At 41.6% G+C, this 18,068-nt stretch overlaps 1 protein-coding gene across 6 annotated transcripts in view; it reads right to left on the reverse strand.

Annotated features, from left to right (window-relative positions):
• The window catches only part of IQGAP1 (IQ motif containing GTPase activating protein 1), a 115,883-nt gene that overhangs the window by 80,576 nt on the left and 17,239 nt on the right, over window positions 1-18,068 (reverse strand). For 4 of the 6 annotated variants that reach the window (XM_063090633.1, XM_063090635.1, XM_063090634.1 and 1 more), the window contains exon 5: window positions 9,112-9,211. In XM_063090633.1, the coding sequence (XP_062946703.1) occupies window positions 9,112-9,211 (100 nt within the window). Of the gene's footprint in view, window positions 1-9,111; window positions 9,212-10,990; window positions 11,158-18,068 lie in introns of those variants that run through there. The other 2 variants (XM_063090637.1, XM_063090636.1) reach the window with 1 other exon arrangement.

The raw sequence follows: 18,068 nt of genomic DNA on the forward strand, positions 1-18,068 counted from the left end.
TACAGTCACAAGTTTTTCTCCTCTTTTCAATTTTTCCTTTTCTAATTTTGCCCCATTCCCTTTTTTATTCCTCAGTTCCTTCTACTTCAGTGTTTAGGATCACCAATTAATTCGAGAAAATATTTTCAATTTCTTATGTTGATGATCAATGATCCCAAGCAACAGTGATACTTTTTAACCTTATGGATAAATACCTATCACAATACAGTATTTCCTTCTACTACACAAATCTCACAATTCTTCTTAGAGCCCAGTGTTCTCTCAGTCCCCAAACATCTGCCCCAACAGAAGCCAAGTCCTGGGCTAGCAGCTGCCTCTCCAATGTTCCTTCTGCTTTTCGTTATGATTTCCAATGAGTCAACAGGAAGGTATTCTGAGTAAAGAAGAAATAGAGGCCTTTAGACAGGCCTTTCCTCCACCCACAACCCCCAAAAATACAGTTCTTGCCAAACAATCCAAGGCAGTTTCCAATCCAATTTGCCACTCCTGTCTGTATGAGGTCACTATTTAATCGTGGTAGGAAGGAATACCTCTCTAAGCTGAATACAAAGCAGATACCAGGTTATGAAGAAGAAAAGCAATTGGGAAGAATCCAACAATCTAGTTAGATTAGACACAAAAATACATAAGACAAATTGGAGACTTGCCCTCATACAGTCAATGGCTAGTGGAAGAGACTCTGCAGTAAGAGGCAGGAAACACCTTTAATTCCCTCAGCCATTTGACAGCCAGGCAAGATACTGAATGTCTCTGGGCACCAGCTGACTTGATGTTGGACTTAAATGTTGCCCCTTCAGTGCCTGTAAAGGTTAAGAGCACTAGTGTTGGTGTCACACAGACCTGGGCTTGAATTCCAGACAGTTATATGACCTTGGTTCAGGTGATATTAACTCATTTTTCCCCCCTCTTTAAGATAACATAATGCCTATCTCACAATAACGTTATATATAAATTTCATCATCATTCTGCTTATTTAATGATAGTTACTATTTTTGTCTCTATTTTTAGAAGTAGTACTGCAGCAGCAGACTAACATGTTTGTTAAGAGCAAGGGCTTTGGAGTCCTTGACATACCTGAAATCTGGATCAACCACTTACTAGATGGGTGAGTTAACCTCTTTGAGTTTTGCTTTCTTATCTGGTAAATGTAGATAATAAGCACCTCATGGGGTTTCAAGACTAGCTAATCAGGTAAAGCATAATAAGTGCTTAGCACAGGGCCCAGCACACAGCAGTAAGTGCTCAATAAACGGCAGTGATGGTGACAATGAGGAAGAAGGGGAGAAGCAAGAGGAGGACGCTGACTATGGGACAGACAGGAAATATTTTAGATCATGATGGCCTTGCAAATTGCAGGGTTTTTGTTTGGGGGTTTTTTGGTCGTTTTTTTTTTTTTAATTCCTTTTAGCTGTTTTATATTAAAATGCTCTATCGAAATAACCAATTCTTAACATAAAATTAAATTTAAAAAGAAAAGACAGAATCCATACTTAAGCAAGTAAACTCTTGCTCTTAAAAATAAACCATTAACCAGATTTTTCATTTATGTGTTTAAGATTTTTTGATTCACATACTGTCGAACACAGGGATCAATCAAATTGCTAGGAGCCTTCTTGAAGAAAAATCAAGGAGCAGACTCCTGATTTGATCAGGTAGGCCCTGGGCCCTCCTCAACTGGCACTTCACTCAACTTGCTCAAAGATATGGTCTCTAGGCAACCAAGTCCCAAATTAAATACACAGCCGCAGTAATATGAATCATTTCCGGTTGTCTCACTTTGCCTACCAACACTTTTTTACACAAATACTTGTCAAGGGGTTTATTTAGCAGCCCCAATTGGAAAAACTAAGAATTCATCAAATGCCACATGGCTTAAAAACGTTCAAAACAGGTCCCACTCCAACAGGTATCCCCAAATTTATATACTGTGAAGCAGAAGGAATTACACAGAAATCAGAGACTGGTCACAATGCAAAGTTAGAAAGTGAAGTCCCCAGAACATGCCAACTAGGGTCCTCAAATACATTTTTACTATTTCATCACTAGGGGTATTAAAATAAACACAGTTATTGCTCTGATCTCTAAGAATTAGGTCAAACCAATGACCACTTAGCCCAGTCAGACTTTCCCCAACTGGTTTTTGACTGGTAGACAATCCATATACTCAGCTGGCCAGTTAACACTGGTTTCCTGTAGTCACATCCACTTCAAGAACACTTGATTACAAGGGGAATTGGTGATATGTCTAACCCAGTTCTCTTGGCTACCTGCTCTTTCTTCCACCTTTAAAGGATCTTATACGTGTCATACTATTCACCATGAACTAAACAGAGACCATTTAAGAGTAGAGAGGCAAAAAAAAACAAAGTTCAAAATGAAAGCTACAATAAGACAAAGTAACTACCATTAACAGAACCAAAGGAAAAAAATCAAGACTGTAGAAAACCAAGTCAGTGAAAAAGATACATGTGAGACACATATCTAGAATGCTGATTTAACATAAACAAATAAAATGAAGAACAGCCATAAAACACTCTCCAGCTCTGACCCCCAAGACAGAACTAATGAATCATAACCAATTATTAAAGGTATAATGGACAATTTCCTAGAGCTAAAATAAACAAACAGAAAAGATATTATAAATCAGGAAGAGTCTCCACATTTCAGGCAAAATTTCTAAGCCAATATCAACCCTAATATGTAACTTGGAGAAATGTTTATACTTCAAGGAACAAGAATTCTACAAGTTTCAAATCACACAGACAAAATATCAAGTTACTTTCATGGAGCTAAAATTAAGCTACCTTCAGATGTTTCTTAATAAGTAGTAGTACAAGCAAACGAAGTCATATACATTTTCTCAAAAAAAATGAAATGTGGTTCACCATAACAGAATAAAAAGTCCAGAACTAAAACTATATAATATTTCACAAAGTAAAACATCAATTGTTAATGGGTATAAAATAAGGTTTTTAAGTGATACTCAAATAATTTAGAAACACCATGAGATTTAAAGACTTACATTTCTCCAGAATGGCCTGTTAACTCACTTGGTTAGAATGCGGTGTTGTAATACCGCAAGGGTTCGGATCCTCAGACCAGCCAGCCACAAAAAAAACAAAGGCTTAGATCCTAATGAATATAAAACTGCACATTTTAGCAAGGTTTAGAGAAATTAAGCTATCTAGGCTTTGAATTTATGGACAAAATTATTACAAAGATTAACATTTAAACTCCATGAAATTTAAAACTGTACAGTGAAAAAACAAATAAAATAGAAAATCATAAAAAATGTTTGTAGCAAGTATGACAGAAGGTCAACATCTATATTTTGAGAGCTCACAACAGTTAACATCACGACCCTAGACATACAGGCAAATAACATCAACACAAAATTTGCATATGAAAATAAAATTGGTAAACAAATATGTAGGAAAATGTTCAACCTCTCCAGTAATCAAAGCAATATAACTTTAAACTAGAACAAACCTAAATAAATTATGGATATTGTGTAGCCATTGAAAATAGTAATTAAGGGCCGAGCCCGTGGCGCACTTGGTAGAGTGCTGCGCTGGCAGCGCGGCGACGCTCCCGCCGCGGGTTCGGATCCTATATAGGACTGACCGGTGCACTCACTGGCTGAGTGCCGGTCACGAAAAAACGACAAAAAAAAAAAAGAAAATAGTAATTAAGACAATATAGCAATTTAAAAACCTGAATTTGCTAAAAATTATGTACTTACAGTTTTTCCTTTTTTCCTTATTATAAAATTCATTATCATTGTAAAAAGCATTTTAAATATATAGTACAACATTAAATGAAAAGAAAAAGTCCGCTGACACTCTCCAATCCCATTCCACTCCCTAGAGGTGGTAGTCTCTGTTTCTGGTTTCTCCTTTCAGACAAAAGCTTAAGTCAGAAGTGAAAAAACTAGTGCTACCAACATTTAGGACCTTGAAAGTGCCCAGGAAATTCCCCCAGAAAATATATTAACATCCCCATCATCTTCATATTAAATCTACTGTATTTCACTGTGCCAGGCACTTAACTCACAGCAACTCTGTAAGATGCAGAGTAACCCCATTCTGCACAGTACAAATTTAGGCTCACTCCCTAAAGTTAAGTAACTTGAAAAACCAGAATCAAAACTCACACCTGCCAAAATTGAAATTCTCACTCTTTTCGCTTTGCCAAGACATCTCAACATTCAAGATCTTGAAAGACATTTTATTCAGACTTTTTGAATTTCTGTTTTACTTAATTATAAGTATTATGAGAGTATAGATTCATATGACTTTTCTTAGTAATAACTGTAGGTACTAACTAGCTGACTGCCTAATATATTCCAGACTAGTCTCCACATTTCTTAACTGTAAATTTTCCTAAGTGTTTAGGCTACATAAAAAGCTTTTGGTAGCCACACTTAGAACCAATACTCCCATTTATAACATTGTTACTATGTGAAAAAGCACTTAGTTTCAATCACTTTAACAAATACTTTTACACTTTTAAATGCAACCCACTTCTTATGGTGGAGTCAATCCAAAGCAGCGGCATTAAACAGGGTTGCGGAAAAGAGAATGGAGGTTTTTGTCTACATCATTGTTTTGAGAGTTAAGAGTAAACCCTGCCCCATACTTCCCGTTGATAATTATGAATACATGAAATGCATCCATCCAGCTCCTAATCCCAATGTGATGTGAAAATAGTTACATTCTAAGGGCTCAATCACACTGGGTCTCACGAGACCATTAAACTAGTTTCGTTGTCTGTGAAAGAAGAACTTGAGTCAATCTCCTAAAAATGACCTCCCCCAACCTTTAAGTGTTATTCCTCCCTTTGAGAATTCTAGAAGCTGGTTGGCATGCTATTCTTCCTAGTCACCTCGCCTATCCACTTTGTTTTCATGCCTCTTAAATGTCTTAACTTTTGTTTTCATGATCACAGTGTGCCAGCCTGGACACATCCAGATGTTCCTGGAATTCTGATATCATTTAGAGGGAGAAATCTGAAGAGAGAACTTGTCCTCAAGAACTGATTTATTTTCCAAGATACTTTTTCAATTCTTCTAAATGACAGAAGGTAAAGTACTTCTGTTTCGCACTAAGCTCTTGTTAACACCACGTAGTTTCTGACACTCTCCAACAAGCCACAGCTCCTACGTTCCCTTCTACAAGAGGGATGTGCCTCATCCCTTTAGCAAGAGGAAGGTAGCCCATGACAGACTCGAAAGGGCAAACCAGGAAGTCTCTGAAAGAAAGAATCCTAAATCGACAAACTCAGGGAGTACTGAAATTAACCTTCCTGTGACCTTTAACCTAACTGAATTTTCTTCCATTTCCAGTACTACTTATCCTTTCTCCTCACCTGCAGACTTCCCTGTTTTGCCCTGCCTGATATGTTCTCTTCACCTGAACCACCTTCTGATTGTTCGCTCTGTTACTTCCTCCTGTCCAAGACCTAAGAACCTACCATATCTCACATATTTAAATGTTACATCCTTCGATTGAATGGAAATGGTATTCCTCTCTCCTATACAACTGCTCCTTAGCCAAAACAAATGTAAAGCCCAATCAGAACAGGCAAAAGGATAAAAATAAACTCACATTTAAGCATCAGTAGTAATTTAAGATGTCTCCCTTTATCTGTGCAGCCCTTAGCAAAAAGCCTTGGATCTTTAGATCATATTTCATTAGAACAACAGTTTAATTTCCATATTGAAGCTACTCTCCAAATAAAGAAAAGCAGAAACCTCTATATTTTCTATTTTCCAACCAATCTCAGTACAAACATTATGAATCCCCCCTAAATTTTCCCACTTTTTGTGAAAACCAACCCACACCCACAACACACTCTCATCTCTGTAGATTCATACTCTCTTACACTGTCTCCACACATTCATATTCACTCTCTCTACATACTTTCCTCTTTTCCCAAGAAAGAGCTCTATTACAGGTACAGGAGAAAATGGAGTGCCTCAGGATACACAATGGGGCCACTGTACTAATAGGTGGAGCTTTCAGTGGGAGGGGTAGAGGTATTAAAAATAGAACTGAGGAAGGGAACCTTTTCTCCCTTGATCTGTCTGATCTTTATTCCTGGCCTTGAAGCCACTGTAAATCCCAGATCCTGGGGCTCTTCCAACTTACGAGGGGTGTAAGTTATGAAGGAAACAGGACAGGGCCAACCCAAAAAGGCAAATTGGGCCTTATGCCAGAGGGGAAAGAAGGACCCTAGGAACACACAACATACAACCCAGCTCACCGGGGTAGGAGACAGAAAAGGGAGCAGAAGCCTTAGCTAATAATGAAGAGCATGCAATTTGTCTGCAAGTACACCCAGAATATTCAAAGGATGGCAGCAACCACATTAGGTGGCTAGTAGGCATCCTAGTCCTTTTTTCTCACCATAACATTCCCTTTCCTTGGTCCTCTCTACTCGTAAAATCTAAATAGGTGCTTCTAATGTTGATTTTCTAATTAAAGCTTTAAACAAACAAACAAACAAAAATCACATCAAGATTTTATATGATAGCCGCCAAAGAAAAAACCAGGAACATTTCCATGATGCCACACCAATGGACAGTGGGCCACGGCAATATGCCACTATTATGCCCTCCTAATAACCCAAAGCATAAAAAATAAAGATTATCACAAACATCTCCACTGCCTTAGTCACTTCCTAACTATGCAAAAGCACCCAACTAAAAAACATTCCAGGCGATCATGGCCCCTGTATGGGTTTTTCTTTGTTTGTTTGTTTGACCGGTAAGGGGATCGCAACCCTCAGCACGGTGTGGTCCACACCACGCTCAGCCAGTGAGCACACCAGCCATCCCTATATAGGATCCGAACCCGTGGCTTCGGAGCTACCAGCGCTGCACTCTCCCGAGTGAGCCACGGGGCTGGCCCTGGGTTTTAAAGGAAATGGGCTACTTTTCTATACTGGAAAAAACACCTGACCAAAAAGAACATGCTCTGGAGTCGATGCAAATGAAATGCCTTTGTTAGCGCTGAACTTGTGGAAGGAATTATGATGAAGAGCATCATTCTATTCAGGCTATCATATCCCAGCATAAGGCAGAGTTCTAAAACTGTTTTTTTTTTTTTTTGTCTTTTTGTGACTGGCCGCACCGCGCTCAGCCAGTGAGCGCACCGGCCATCCTCATACACGATCCGAACCTGCGGCAGGAGCACTGCTGCGCTCCCAGTGCCGCACTCTCCCGAGTGCGCCACGGGGTCGGCCCCTAAAACTGTTTTAAATCCCATTTCTCAACTGGGTGGGGGGAACCATCAGAACCATTTAAAAAATATAGGTGTCTGCATTCTCCAGATCATACCTACTGAACTAGAATCTTTGTGGTAAGGCCCAGATATCTGTACTTTTTAAAAGTTCCCCAGGTGATTCTGATGCAAACACTTAAGAACCACTGTATTTGTATAAAATGATAGAAATTAATCTTCAGTCAAGAAAACTACAAGCAGACCAAGAAAACTAAGGCCTCCATTTCCTTACTCTATAATGAGATGGCTGAACTGGGGGAAGAGGGTTTTTAGCAAAGAAACCCTCTGTAAAAAAGGGAATTTTACTACGGAAATCCAATATTATAACAAAAGCAGTTAATAAATTATGGCACATCCATACAGTAGAATGTATTAAAAATTATGCTAACAGGGGCTGATCCGTTAGCTTGGTTGATTAGAGCATAGCCTTATAACACCAGTGGCATGCATTCAGATTCCTGTACAGGCCAACTGACAAAAATAAAAAAGCAGATCTGCTTTGGATGGGGGAAAGAAGGTGTGTTGGGGTTCTTGCCTCTCACCCCAAGGTCACCTTGACAGAACCACCAAGGCTCCTCAGAGCACAAGATGGTTTCTTAGACCAGCTGCACTTTTCAGATTCTTTGACCTTCCAAACTAGAAGTCCACAATTTAAGTGGCAGAGGACTTAATATTTTTGTTCCCTTACAAACTTCATGTGAGAAAATATCCTCTTTCCTAATGGCATATTCACCTCCTGCTATATAACTTTCCATTTAGAAAGACAAGTGTTATTGTCATCCCCCATTACCAAATTCCTGGAAGGGCTTTAAGCTCAGAAAAGCAGCCTGGATTCACACAAAATGCATGTTACTGATTGCCCCAAGGGAAGGAAGAATAGGACCAGGGGAGGCGCACTAGGGAGACGCCAGTTGCTGCTGCTAAGTTTATTTATTTTTTTAGAGCAAAGGGAAAGATTCAAAGGATTAACACTTGTTAGTTCTGAGATATAAGGATGTTTGTTGTATTGTTCTCTGGACATTCCTGTAGCGTTTTAAGATATTCGGAATTAAAAAAAAATAATAATTCTTGTTTATTACCACCATTTGAAACATCCTTGATTTTCATTAAACTTTGTTTACAAATACCTTTCATTATCTCTTGCTAGCCTTTTCCACCAGTGTTCACTCATAGAATACATGATCTATAATTACATCTATCTATCCTGGTACCCTGCAAAGAAACATAAGCACCAGAACAAAAGAAATGAATCACTGATAGCAAATTAACACTCTAAAATTAAGACCACAATGTCTTGGGGCATCTGAAAAAAGGAAAACAGTTTTACATTCACTTCACAAAGAATGCAGAGGATGCTCCCTTTGGTAAACTGTCTTTGATTATTACCAAATGGATGGACCTATACCCATAGTACTACCCTTCTAAGCCTCCCAATCCAAGTACCCACACATGTCATGAGGGGACAGGGCTCAATTCATATACAAATCAAAACCAATGAAGATTTAGTAAAACATTAAAGAACTTCAAACCCTAAAAATGCTATTTCTCTACCACAGCTGGCAGTGCCCAAAACATGCACCATAAGCATCAAACTGAACAGCACAAATCTGGAAATTTTTCAATATGCATAAATGCCCATCAGAGTGTTTCATGGTAAACTGCCATTAAGACAATTTACTCTCATGAATAAATACACTACCTATCCTTATTACCTCAACTACCAGCCTCCCACAGTCATATCCACAACATATGCAAAGAAATATTTATCTGTATTCACATTGTATCAGTTCCCTTCTCCCAATCTTCTCTCCAGCCAGCCAATCTTTACCTCTTTGCTTCTTCCAAATGACAAAGGTACTCATAAGCCACATTTTGACGTCTCCTTTCATCCATCTCCTCTGCAGTGAGTCTCTCATTATCCAGGACAGCTAAAACAAGAAAGAAAGAATGTAAACACCAGGATCTGTAACCTTCCTGAGCGATAAAAGAATGCCACAGCATCAAATTCCTGCTATGTCACCTGGGAGGTCAGGGTAAACCGGGAATGTGTCGATCACCAGGTGTACTATAATCACTTTCCTAAAAAAAGAACTATGGGATTTCAACTATACTCATCTTGCCCCTTTTCAAATGTATAATAGAAATATGTACTAAGTTTTAGAGTAACTTTGAAAAATACTGACTGGAGATTCTGACCCAAATTTATCCTAGTCTATCTGCCAGAACTCCTTCTAAACACAGGTATTATCATGTTGTTCCCCTCTTTTATTTATAACCAAAGTCAGCAGTTATTGAGAACTAAGTGGCAGTAATTGTGCTAAGCATTTTACATGCATTCACTCATTGAAGTCCCGCAATCCTGTGATTATTACTCCTATTTTACAGATGAGGAAATTGAGGTTTGGTGAGCTCAGCCCCAGGGCTAGTAAGTGTTGGGGCTTGGATTCAAACCCAGACAGTCTGTCTCCAAAACCTGTAAGCTTACCCCTGAAGAAATCTGCCTCCTTCATGGGCACCCAGGGTATGGAATAAATTCCTAACTCCTTGAAAAGGCATTCAAGATTCAAGGCCTTTCTCAGTTTGGCCCCAATTACTTTTGGGAACCCTTCTCCGTCTCCTTACCCTTCTTCCCACCACTGTGCACTCTACACCACTCAGCTTCCAGCACACACAGTGTCCCTCTACTCTCCAAAACCTCAGCCATGCTCTTCCCTCTTCAAGTCATGTCTCTTGCCCCACCCTGCCCGGTCAAACTTCTCTGCATCCTTCAAGGCTCTGTACAAATGTTACAACCTGTGTTCATACTGTCTTTCCCAATCCCCTTCTCCTTACCCGCATTACTCTGTATGTCTAGTTAGTTCACGGTATCTTTTATCTTTACTGCATTTTATCGCTAGCTTATACACCTGCCTGTCTCTCTGATTAAAAAGTTCTTTGAAGGAAGAACCTGGTCTTTCTCATCTTTAATTTCACAAACATGGCACAATACCTCACATATAAACTGTTAATGAGTTAAATTATACTCAAAAAAAAAAAATTAAAAAAACCCATTATTCCTAGAAGGTAAAATAAAATCGAAAACCTTGAGATCCCAAAGGACCTTTCTTTAGCCAGTGTTAACTATCCCGCCTGCAGTTCAATGATGTCCCAGGGACGGCCACAAAAAATGAGGAAGTCAGAGGTTTTTGTTTTTCTTTTTAAAATTTTACTTTTGAAGTCCTGATGAGGGAACTAGCTCGAGAAAGTTGAAGTGACTTGCCCGGGACCGCACCTCTCAGTTAGCCTAGGGCCGGGCAGGTCTGGATCCTGGTTCTACCTCGCAGGCAGCACCCGGGGCAGCACCTTCCCCCAGCCCCCGTCTCCGGTGCCCGGGACACGCCCTGCACCGTCCTCCTGCCACCTCAGCCTAGGCCGTCTCCCCCAATCTCGGTCGGGCTGGGAGACGGGAGGCGCTGGGTGGGGCTCCTCCTGCCGCAGCGCCGGGGCTGAGGCTGGGAGGCCTCCGGGGTCCTTCCCGCCGCCTCGGAGCCCGAGAGGACGCGGGCCGAGGGACTCGCAACCTGCCGCCCCGCAGGGCCGGCTCTTCCGGGTCCGCGAGGCCCGCAGCCAATCTGTCCCACCCGCCCGGCCGAGCCCCCGGGAAAACTGAGCCTCAGAGGCAGCAAGCCTGGTCCCAAAGACCCCGCGCCGCGTAGCCCCGCACTCACAGCCATAGTGCGGCCGGACCACGCCCAGCCCGTCAACCTCGTCCGCGGCGGACATGGCGGCCGAGCCCGGATCTCTGCTAAGGAAGCGGTGAGACCTTGCTGGCGCGGGAGGGTGCAGCTGAAGCTCCGGCCGAGTGCGCGGGCTGCCTGGGTCCCTGCGTCCCCGCCCGGCGCCGCCAGCCCCACCCTGCACACCCCGCCCTAGCGGCTCCGCCCTGTCTCTCCGCCCCCAGCGGGCGGAAGGAGGCGGGGCCAGAGCCGCCCGCCCTCGCCCCCATCCCCGCCCCACTCCTCGCTTCGTCCTCAGCAGGCGGAAGGAAGTAGGAGGAGCCCGCTCGCCAATCCCGCTCGCGTTCAGCTCAGCTCTGCTGGGAAGGCCTGCCCTGGCCTACAGCCCCGCCCTTCCAGGCCACCGCCCTCCCAGGCCACCGCCCCATCCACAACTCTCACAGAAAGGGCGTCAGCGCTGGAGGCATGAAATCAAAACCGTGGACAGACCTCCTTCCCTTGCCGCTGAACTAACCTCCTCTGCCCCAAAGCTCAGGGAAGGCGCCCTTTGAGGTGGCCCAAGGCGTTCTTTTTGGACCCAAACAGGACCCAAACTGCATAAAAGACTTCAAACCCCACTTTCCGCACCGTCTGGCAATCTGGCTTCAGTCCTCACCCCAGATTCGCCAGCAGTCACCAGGTTACAACTGCTCAACCTGCCAAGTGCTGTATTTGAGATGTGTATGCTAAAGTATAAGAACTGGATTTGTCCAAACTTCCTAACTTTAGATCCCTGCCGTTGTTCTTTACAACTTTTTTTTTTTTTAAGAGGACTCTGTCAGTCTTAGGGATGCCGCTTCCCCCTGCACCTGTGGCCTGCCCTTAAAATACTGGTATTCAATGGAATTCTCTCCTCAGCCCTCTTCCGTTTTTTCTTTGTCCACTCTGAGTAACTTTATTACGCTCACCTTAAACTTAAAGTTGATGAACTCTAAATATATTAGTATACAGTATCTTCAGACCGTCTGGAAGTCCTTCAGTATTTTCAACTGTCTAATGAACACTTTCACCTGTGTATCCTGCAGACACTTCAAATTCCACACGTCAAACATTGACTGCTCCTATGTTTGAGCAGAAGTACTCAGTTCCCAGTTGGGATGCCTCGGCCCTACATCCAATGCTATTTCTGAAGTATCTAGCTTTTGTCTCTATTCCCACTGTGATTACACTGTTTACATTGCCATCATCTCTATTCTACCTCCTGCCAACCAGATCTTCACAGTTTTCAGGGTGTTCTTTCTAAAGTGCAAATGTGATGTGTTTCTCTTTTAGATATATATTCCCTTTAGGATATGGTCCAAGTTCCTTAGCATGCCAAATAAGCCCCTTCACTATCTGACTCCAAGCTTTTTGCTCCCGCCATTTTCAATTTATTCATTCTTCCTTCAAACTATTAAAATAAGATAGTTGAAAATCTAAAAGAACAAAATACCCCCACAGAAAAATAGGCAAGAATTAATTTATTAAAATTACAAATTAAAACGTTATTTCTTAAGCTTTTAAGTTCAGCTTACAACTTTTATTATTCTATTCATAAGTCTAGCACATTTTACCAATCACTTTTAAGAAGCCAAATAATTTTTTATCTCATTCACTAACTTAGTTTAATTCAACATCTTCATTTAAAGTTATGTCTGTAAACTTATTAGATTTTCTTTTTAATTTCTTCAATTGTCTAAACTAGAACCTTTTTAAAGCTTTGTAATCCTTATAAATCAAATAAACTAATATAATGAAGCTAAAATTCTCTTAGATGGCCCAATTCCATTTGAAAAGTTAGTAATATTTCAACTCAAAAACCTAAGTCTAAAACTAACTCAATTACACATTTAAAATAGGAGCTATAAGGCTGTCAAGTCTAATGGGCCAAATATTCTTAAACATTGCAAGTACATAAACTGTGAAATGTGCACATATATCTCCTTAACCCCAACATATTAACCCCATATTCTTTTTACTCCATTATAAAGCTTCCCTGAGCTAAAAGACACAGAGCTGCTAAGAAAGACAGTTCCCAACCTAGTTAACTAGAATTACTTTTCATCAGAGGTCTTCACCAGGCATAAGTCCAGGAGCTGCAGACTTTCACAGCCATTCTTCTCACTGTGCCAGCTATCATTTTGAACTAATCATTTTGTAGATAAGAGCCATTAGTTCTTTATACTTAAGTCCGATAACCTGGGACACCTGGGTGTGAGTCAGACAACCCAGGAACACCTAGGTGCCCACACGCATCTACATCAGACAATAGCCAAGGAACACTTGGGCACATGTGCATATTTACATCAAATGCTCAGCAAGATTCTGAACATCTGAGGGGCCCTGACCATTTTCCTTCACATTCCCTACAGCATCATTTTGAAACTGGGTTTTAATGTTGAAGAGGGAAAGGGCTATATTACATATTTCTTAATTATTTCCCATAGCAACTGGGCACAAAACAGTTACTGATATCCACAAGTACTCATTGATAGCTAGATTCTTTTCTGCTGGACAAGTTGACATTTGTACAGCACCGGGAAAAAAAGGTTATCTTTTTTGGCAGTTGTCCAGTAAGGGAACCCAAACCCTTGACCCTGGTGTTATAACACCATACTCTAACCAAGTGAGCTAACCAGCCATCCTAAAAGTTATCTCTTTATCTTCCATCACATTGTACATTTTTCCTGGAATCCTGCCCCTGCCCCTTGAGTGCTTTTTATATAGTTTATATGGAAACTTCCCAGAAGGAGGGAGTTCCTAGGACAGATTGTAACACTTTTGACTGATTTGGCCCCTTGTCTTATATGAGAATATATTGGGCTTTGGATAGCAGCTTCTTGTTTTTTTTTTTTTTTTGTCTTTTTCTTGACCGGCACTCAGCCAGTGAGTGCACCGGCCATTCCTATATAGGATCCGAACCCGCCGCGGGAGCGTCTCCGCGCTCCCAGCGCCGCACTCTCCCGAGTGCACCATGGGCTCGGCCCAGGATAGCAGCTTCTTGTGAAGAGCCTGAAAAATCTGAGACTATAGCTTCTCAACACCCTTAAAGATCAAGTGTCAGACCTGAAGGGATAGCTTTTCAGGAGATTGTCACTATGCTATGGTAGGCAGTATTTTAAGATGGCTGCCAAATATTTCCAATCCTTGGTTATTCAGTCAAATACTAATCTAAGTACTATTTTGAAGAGATTGTTCAGAAACAGTTAAGATTACTAAACAGCTGATCTTAAAATAGGGAGATTATTCTGGCAATAGCATGAGCCCTTTAGAAGTAGAATATTTTCTTCAGCTGGTAGCAGAAGTCAAAGAGATGCAAAGCACAAGACAGATTCAATGGGCCATTGCTGGTTTTGAATATGGATGGGGCCACATGGAAAGGACCTGAAAGCAACCTTGAGGAGCTGAGAATGACCCTTGACTGACAGCCAACAAGGAAACAGAGAAGTCAGACCTACAACTGCAAGGAACTTGATTCTGCCTACAACCTAAATGAGTTTGGTTTCTCTTCAGATCATATAAATCTTTCACATTTTACTAAATGAGCTTGGAAGCAGATTCTTCCACCGAGCCTCAAATAAGCACCTAACTCAGTGGACATCTTAACTTTAACTTTGGCCTTGTAAACCCTAAGCAAAGAACCCAGTCAAATTTGCCCTGGACTTCAATAGAAAACACATGCCCAAGGACATTTGGGTGTATGGGAGAGGGTTGGAATGGTTCATAAGTAATGTTGCCAAATATGCTGATGGTAAAATTTTGTGTAAAAAGGACTGTAAGGCTAGCTGGACATCCCCTGCTTCTCTCTGACAGAACTGACTCTATATAGTTAATGTGCTTTTTGAGCAGACGTAGCCCATAATAAATTGAATACTCTATTTGCTCTATGCAGTCTCTGATCTTATTTCTTTGTCTTCTTATAAATTGAACACTTTGGGTAAAGTAAGACTAGAGATAGAATGAAGGGGAAAACATATGGCAAATTACAGAATACCATCAAGTGGGTCTCTGTCAGGTATCAGTTTTCGTCTTTGTTAAACTTTAAGTGTTATTTATCATAGCTTAACTCTCCTTTTTCTCCTCCTTCAAAGAAAACCTACTTTGCTCTGTCCTTTAGGTGTTCAGATATTTTGGATTTTGTGTCTGAGCAAAGATCCTGCCAGGTATTTTGACTTTAGACACTTACTCATCTTTTCAAAAAGGTTCAAAAGTTTTTAACTACCTGTTTGTAATTATAGCCATTTACCAACCACTTACCATGTTTCAGAACATGCTAGGTGCTTTATATATACTGTCACATTTAATCCTCACAATAAACTCTATGAGGAAGGTATAATTATACTCATTTGTAAAATGAGGAAACAGTCACAAAGAGGTTAGCTCTTTTTTTTTTTTTTTTTTTTTTTTTTCTTTTTCGTGACCGGCACTCAGCCAGTGAGTGTACCGGCCATTCCTATATAGGATCCGACGCTCCCAGCGCAGCACCCTCCCGAGTGCGCCACAGGCTCGGCCCAAAGAGGTTAGCTCTTTTGCTCAACGTTATAGGATTCAGAGTTAGGAATGAAGCCTCGATCTTTCTGATTCTAAAATCTCCAGCAAATCACCATTTAACATGACCTCTCAGTTTATGGACAGCATATCAGTGAGAAGGTGGTTATTCACTTCCTGCATATGCCTAATTGCCTCTGGAAACCCTTCAACAAACATTTATGAACACCCGTGTCTCAGTCTCTGTTATGACAACAGAGACCTATAAGTTGTGGGAGGAAGCCAGGAAGTCAGCTCAGAATGGAGTTGGGGCATTGGTTTCCGTGCTGGGGTTAGAATAGACCACAAGGCACTACTACATCTCAAGGCAAAAGACAACACATCTAATGACCCATCAAGAGGCATGGTTAGGAACCATGAGCTCAGGAAGTAGTTAGACCAAGTACAGGGAAAAGAGAGGTAGATGGGGCAAGGAACACCTGTCTTTATCATAGGATTAGGTCCTGAGACAAGCCTTTATGGATAGGGGTCCCCTGTGGCATGCCTCTTAAACATCTACAGGAATGGCTAGTAACAATAGTTGACTGGCAATGAGTGGCCTCTAGGTCCAGTTCTAAGTATTTGATATGCATCATCTCATCTGACTTTTACAACAACCCTGTGAGGTAGGTGTTGCAGAGAACCCTGAGCATTTTCTAGTTGTTAAACCCACCTCCCCCACCCCACCCCCCCACCCCGAGAAACCACTTTAGAAATTTTACTCTTGACTCTGGCTCCTGCAACTTAGCTTGCCTGCTTCCTGCACCCGCCTGTATCCATGTGTTAATAGGAGGCAACAATAGTCTCACCCCACCCTATGGTCTGGATGCAAAATTAGGCTCCAGAGCTGACCAATGGACTGTGTCCCATAATCAGCCAATACAAATTAGGATGGCTACATCCCTCATTTACATAGGAGGACCTGAATGGGAACTTGGGCAGGAATTTCGGTTATAAAGACTGCCTCTTTTCTTTGTTTGGGGAAGCACTGCTCTAGGAGACTTCACTCCCCGGTTATCTCCTTGCTTGCAAGTAAAAAGGTGCTGTAACACTGAACAAAGAGTTGTAACACCAAATAAAGAGCCATAATACTGCAACACTGATGCTGGTCTTAGAGTCCTCTGTGCGATCTTCCCCACAACAGTAGGAACTGCTAGCTTCTCCAGTTCAAGAATAAGGAAACTAAGACTCAGAAAGTTAGCTTATTTTCCAAAGACTGCACAACTAGTTAGCAACATAGCCAGGATTCAAAGTGCATTTGACCCAAAGCCTATGCATGTGAACAATATTCTCCACTGATGGGCCAACTCCCATTCATGGTAGTGGCTACATAGAGAGCTGACTTGAAAGAATTGTGAGGCCATGTCCACCAAAGAATGTGATGGACACAGACATGACAAACCACCATCAAGAAGCTTTAGACATCAGGACAGAGATCTGGGAGCACAGATAAGAAGACTTGATTTATACTAGATGATGTAAGATTTTCTAAAAGAAGTATTGCTTAAGCAAGGCTTCTAGGAAAGACCAGTGGAGAGGGTGAGAAAGCACACAAGTTGGGCAAACAGTGTAAAGAAAGCCAGGAAGTTGTGAAGATGTATTGTATGTGGGCATGGGCATGTGTGATTGTGCCCTGCTTAATGCCCAGCTCACTTCACTCCAGCCTTCTCAAAGAGCAGAAGCCACACGATGCTTCAGAAAGTCCAAGTGGAACCTCTTTGGAAAGGTGCACCATCCTTGGCCGAGGATGTAACTTCCTCTTTCCTTGGCTACCAGGGGTTGCTAGATGGGGAATGGGTAGATACTTTGCATAGGGTTATAAATTCCTTCTTCCTTTGCCAGCCCTCATTCCTTTTAGGACTGGTATTGGGGTGGCAGAAAGCTCCCATCCTTTAAGAAATGCCACTTTCCTCTGGGTTACTCCAGAAGTGTAGTAAGCAAAAATTTTTCTGGGCCTCTCATGAGATTACAGGCCACTAGGAACATTTCTACCATCACTTATATTGCCAGAGCAGGGCAATGTTCTGCCCTGTGAGACTTCAGTCACCATTAAATTATCTGAAGACTAATACAGAAAAAAACAGGAGAGATACATACCTATGTAGCAATATTCCTCCCTAAGACTCCAGTCAGTGAACTAACACATGCCCACTCTGATCGTAGAATGGCCAGGTTGTAACTGCCTCTTAGTATAAAGACAAGCTGTCCAGAGCAGAAGCACCAATCATGTTGTTCAGTTCACTGGACTCATTGGCAACATCCCCATGTGTCAGAGTGTCTTACGTCTTATGTGGCAGAATTCACACATGAAGGTTAAACAAAGCTTTATTTCAAGATCATGCCTTGTATTCATCTACTCATTCACACACCAACTGGCCTAAGTGACACTTCCTCCAGGGAGCCTTCCTTGACCCTCAAGGAAGCTCTGCTCTGGGCTCCCATAAACTTCTTTGTATTGAAACTATGTGTCTGTATGTCAATCTCCCTCAACTAATCTGTGCACTGCTCAAGAGAATTCTCGTGT

The sequence above is a fragment of the Cynocephalus volans genome, chromosome 3 (assembly GCF_027409185.1).
Source record: "Cynocephalus volans isolate mCynVol1 chromosome 3, mCynVol1.pri, whole genome shotgun sequence".
Taxonomy (NCBI): domain Eukaryota; kingdom Metazoa; phylum Chordata; class Mammalia; order Dermoptera; family Cynocephalidae; genus Cynocephalus; species Cynocephalus volans.